The sequence below is a fragment of the Phalaenopsis equestris genome, unplaced genomic scaffold (genome assembly GCF_001263595.1).
Source record: "Phalaenopsis equestris unplaced genomic scaffold, ASM126359v1 Scaffold213388, whole genome shotgun sequence".
Lineage (NCBI taxonomy): Eukaryota > Viridiplantae > Streptophyta > Magnoliopsida > Asparagales > Orchidaceae > Phalaenopsis > Phalaenopsis equestris.
Window position 1 is genome coordinate 606 of NW_018232234.1, and position 5,797 is coordinate 6,402.

General features: G+C 33.8%; 1 protein-coding gene across 1 annotated transcript; it reads left to right on the plus strand.

Annotated features, from left to right (window-relative positions):
* Positions 1–16: 16 nt before the first annotated feature.
* On the plus strand, positions 17–3,259 carry LOC110036967 (GDSL esterase/lipase At1g74460-like; the record flags this gene model as incomplete). The annotated part of the gene is made up of 5 exons (XM_020741531.1): positions 17–51; positions 1,164–1,294; positions 2,102–2,341; positions 2,440–2,689; positions 2,768–3,259. Coding segments are annotated over 5 exons (868 nt in total), but the record flags the coding sequence as incomplete, so codon positions are not given.
* Positions 3,260–5,797: the final 2,538 nt, after the last annotated feature.

Below are 5,797 nucleotides of genomic sequence, written 5' to 3' on the forward strand. Positions count from 1 at the left end.
CTTCCGATCTTGGAAGGTTCACTAATGGCCGCACCATTGCGGATATAGTCGGTAAAGTTCTGTCTTTGTTAGTAAATTGATTGAAGAGAATCTGATAGTGTTATGATGGAATTTGATCTTGTTGATAACTGCGTCATGAGTAGGGGGTGTAAACGAGGCATATTTCGAGCTCAAAAAGTATGTTTGTGTTCAGTTCGTTTGTTTAACAAGTCAAACACGAGTTGTTCATGAACAAAGAGTCATTTTGACAACCCTATGCATGTAGTTTTAAGATGTCAAGGATTGGGACCAGATTTAAAAATTATTGTTTATATGAAAACATCATTTGAATCTAATTTAATAATTTTTATTCTAATTCCTTAACAAATACTTTTAATTGATTTCAAATCTTTGTAGCATTGTAGTCAATTAAAACTTTTAAAAATACTACTCCTCAATATATATAATTGGTGAGTGGTATTTCAAGCCAAAACGAGTCAAACACGAACGGACAAATTTTTGTTCGTGTTCGGCTCGTTAACTTAGCGAACGAACTGAATATGAGCTTTCTAATGAGTCGAACACGAGCTGTTTGCGAACAGCGAGCTGTTCTTACAGCCCTACTTATGAGTAGAGTAGTCGCTTAAGATTTAACTTATTCAATGTTAGGGGTTGTTTGGGAGCATACTTTTAATAGATTTAGTATGGGTTTAACTTAAATCTAATCAAAACACCAACATAAATCCAACGCTACAATAAAGCGATTATTTTTGTGTTCAGTATTCCATCTCTTTTATAAAGTAAATTCAGATTTAAGAAATCTAATTAAGAATTTATTCCGACAAAGAAATAAAACTTCATGAAATTAAGTGTCACAGGCAAACAGCCTATCTTCAGCTAGTTAAAAATCTCTTGTTTAATTATATGTATTTACATATCTAACACCTAAACTGTAATTTTTAGGTACATGCTATCTTACCCATGCATATGAAAAATATGTATTTTACTTTTTAAAATTAAAATAATGGCATTTTTTTTAGTGATCGGAAAGATATGGGTGGTATAAACATAAAAAAAGAGAAAAAAAAATGTGTTAGATATGTAAATACCTATGATTTGAGTGGTATGAATGTAAATGGCCCAAGAGATGACTAATGAGAAGGTCTGGTCTCCTTCTATTTCAGGTGACAAAATGGGTCTTCCAAGGCCGCCAGCTTTCCTGGACCCTTCACTGGATGACGAAACTATACTAAACAGTGGAGTTAGCTATGCATCAGGAGGTGGTGGCATCTTGAATGAAACTTCATCTCTCTTTGTAAGTATTAAAATTCTATCTCATTTGATTGATATAGTTTCTGTAAATTAAAAATGTAGTAAATTGTAGCGGCATTTACATAAATAACACACAATTCTTATATATTTACATATATCACACCTAAACTTTCATATAAATACCTACCACTTTTTAAAAGTGAAACAGATATTCTCATGCAGAGGTTTAAAACACCAAAATCCTATATAAGTTGAAAGTTTAGATATGAGATATTGTCCTATAGATAGGATTGCTAAAACTTGCCAATAGCTTGTGTTTGATTCGTTTGTTAAGCAAACGAGTCAAACACGAATACATTGAATAAACTTTTGTTTGATTGTATATGGCTCGTTATGGCTCGACTTACTTAAATAATGAATAAACAAATAATATTTAGCTCTTAAAATATTTGTATCTTCGATATGATTTCAAAGATTTGTTTTGTAAAAATGAAAAAAATAAAATAAAATTTAGGTGTTAGATATGTAAATACATAAGAATTGGGTAGTAAAGATGTAAATGCATGTGAACCGAACAGTTCCTTGGAACCAGTGCCGGTTTGCCGGTTCTAGGGTTGAACCTCCGGTTTAATCCAATTCTAGGTTGTTCCGTTCTATGCGAGAGGGGTTTTTTATGCCGATTAAAACCAAACCTCTGGCTGATTCACAGTTGAACCGGCCGCTCAGGCCGGTCCAGTCCGGTTTTCTAAACCTTATTACAAGTCATCTAACAAATTTAACCCTTAGTTGAATCCAAACAAACTGCTCTTCATACTTTTCTGCAATGATGGATAAAAAAATTGCATTCCAGATTCAAAGATTTTCACTTTCGAAGCAAATCGAATTGTTTCAAGGAACTCAGGAAATGATAAAGATGAAACTTGGCGAGGAGGCCGCAACCAAATTCTTCCTACAATCTCACTACGTTGTAGCATTGGGCAGCAACGATTACATCAACAACTTTCTCTTGCCAGTCTATGCTGATTCATGGACTTATAATGGCGAAACCTTCACAAACTACGTCGTAAGATCGCTCGAAGGCCAACTAAGAGTAAGCCAAAATTCTCAGAACAACTCAAATTCTGCAAAAATAAACATTTTTTTCTGCAAAACTCTGATTGAAAAATCAAACCTGTGCAAATTCTGCAGCTTTTGTACTCGTTAGGTGCGCGAAAACTTACATTCTTCGGTTTAGGACCTATGGGATGTATCCCCTTGCAGAGATTCATGACATTATCAGGAGAGTGTCAGGAATCTACAAACAAACTATCCATTATGTTCAACAACAAAACCAGGGCTGTAATTGAGAATCTGTCAAAAACTCTTCCAAATGCTACCTTCCAGTTTGGAGATGCCTACAATATCTTTTTGGATCTTATTAATCGCCCTGAGATATATGGTTTGTAAATTCTGCCAAATGTTTCAGATCAAATTATGAAAATTAATGTTTGACAAATTATTATTTTCGTATTTGCAGGTTTTACGAACTCGAATGAGCCATGCTGTCGAGTGGCGAAGATCAGGCCTACACTTACATGTACTCCATTGTCATCATTGTGTAAAGATAGAAGCAAGTATGTGTTCTGGGATGAGTATCATCCGACAGATAAAGCGAATGAGCTGATAGCGAATGCGGTCGCGTCAAGGCTGGGGCTCGCGAAGCCGTCGAATGGAACGAATAATTCGTAGTGTCCAGACTCATAATTTTGATGTTAAAAGTAGTTTTGAGTATATATTTATTGCTCTGTTAAGGGAAGAAAATATGTGGATATTTGATGCGATTGCTATGCAATGAGTGTTTGGAGATGGAGAAAGATTTAAATGTTGATGCATGGTGGTTGTTGACTTTAGATGTGGAGAAGTTTGGTGGGTGTTGAAATGTTGATGCAGCAAGTCTGTGAAAGGTTTTGTCATGTTGTAAAATTTGTTGGTTTATTCTATGATATGATCATGCTCCTAATAATTTTGCCAGGGCTAATTTTCTGTGGAGGAAATAACTTAATGGATGTATCTTGCATGCTTTTAAAAATTTTTTGGGTACATTTGTAAAGTTGGAATGTTTGGCAACTTAAAGCAAAACTTCGAATCCAAAACATGATGTTTAGGTGAGACAACCCACTCAAAGTGAACTAAAAGTTATGATGGGGTCAGATTGCAAAGCATTTTCAGAAATATATTGACAAATGTAATAAGTGTTCTTTTAAAATTTTTTGGGTAGATTTGTAATGTTGGAATGATCGGTAAATTAAGGCAAAACTTCATATTCAAAGCATGATGTGTAGGAGAGACAACTCACTCAAAGTAAACTAAAAGATATGATGGGGTCAAATTTCTATATATTTCAAATTTGGCGAGATAGCAAAGCATTTTTAGAAATATATTGATAAATGTAATGTGTGTTGGGAATGAAAGCGAAAAATGAGGCACTTACAAGTAATACACTCGAAACATTGCTATATACAAAACAACAGCCCTTAAGCATTTTTTTCTTTAAATTGGCTCCAATTTGGAAATTCACAACAAACCCCTAAACAACAATTTTTTTTTTAATTGTATTACCAATGATTTGAAGGTGGAATGCAAATACTTAGATTTTATAGTTCAAAATAAAGCCATTTGAAATAAATTTATAAATAACAATATTTCGGGTGATATACATGTAAGTTTTTCTAAAACGTATATAATTATAAGAAAATTATAATTGACAGGTTTTATGCTTAAGAAATTAATCTTCCAATATCGAAGGCCTAGCGAATTCTATTGTATTGCTTAGAATTATGACAATAAATTAATAACCTTACAAAATAAAAATTATATTCATGAAGATCAAAAATAGCATACTTCATCTAAAGATATTACGTAGAATATACACACAACATTTAATATAGTACTCCTTGCATCAATAGTTAGAAATCTGATACGCGTGCTACTTCTACTCTTGTAGACGGGAGAGCCACGGGATCTTCAGCTCTATAGAAGAACCGGTCTAGCGAGGAGAGGTCCAAACCGACCAAACCCAGCCAGCCTAGCCCGCAGTCTGACGAAGCCAGCCGGCCCAGCCTAAAGGAGCGAAATACCTAGGAGTGTTTGAAACCAATTTTAGCACCCGGGTGGGGCCCACACAACCAATAATAACTAACAAGACGAGGAAAATCAAGGGTGGTTTGGGGGAAAAAGTTTGAAAGGGATCTTGGAAAATATTTAAGGTTTAACTGGCTAGGGTTTGTTTTTATATTTAGTTTGGGTGCAATTTTTCTTTTCTAGTGGTGTTCCTAGCGGCGTCTAGGGCTTGTAAAGAGATTATGTACCTCTCAAACAGTAGATCAATATTGTATTGTATTTTGTTTTCATTGATATTAGTAAAATCAGCCCTCCTCTGAGTTTCCTCACCTCTCTAGTGCAATTTATTCGCTGTTTTTGGTTCCGGATCATATGATAAAAACAAGGTAATAAATAAGGAAACTCATAAATCATCAACAATAAGAGATGGAAAATAATCACCAAGAACACTAACACTAAGCACAAAATTTAAAATTCTTGTCATGCATGATCAAGCTGCCTTGATTTTTGGTTGGTGATAGCCTTTCCACATCCTCCATTGGTTCCTACATTTCTCAACCATAAAATTCATTCAAAAAGAATTGCACTACTTCAAGCTATTATATTTCTATGCTCCATTTCATAAGCTCTCTCATTATCATAACTTAATTCACATAAAAATAACCCACATGTTTTCATCAGAGTTATTCAAGTAGTGGCGAGCTTTATCATAAACCTTACAACCAATTCATCAATCAAATTTGATACATCATTTACCATAACATCATGTATGATATGTTATTTAGATCATCAATTCAAACATCAGCAGTTGTCGCCACCTCCAACTATTTATCTATTGATCTATCTTTCTCTATCGATCAATTTATCTATCTATCCAATAGATCCACCCAACAATACCTACATAAACACACACATGCATGCATGAGTATATAGTTTGTTCATCGATATATGAATATTTTAACTGCATGGACTCAAAATACAAACTTGCACAGAGGGTTAGTGTTAATTGCCAAAAACAGTAATCTTTTTTTTTGATAGCAATTGAAACCTTATGCAAGAGCAATAATCAATTTAACCAATTTCAAAAGAATAGTACAACAACAATTAGAAAATATACTTATAATTTAAACAGTAAGCAACTAAGCATCAATCTTTGTAAAAGGTTAACTGCATTTATTGATAGAAATTCATAATATGCACTTCACGGGAAAATAAGTATGAACATAAATGGAACTCTCGGGGACAAAAATAATTTGTATCTCCCACGAACAATAATATTTTGCAAGTCCTAGAGGCAATAACTTGTAACTTTCAGGAGCAATAATAATTTGTAACTCCTAGGGGCAATGATATAATTTTTTGCACTTATAGTCTTATCATCCATAAATAGGAGAATTTTTTTTATGTAAGGAAACTCGAGTCATTTGGACTCCATTCATTTAGGCAC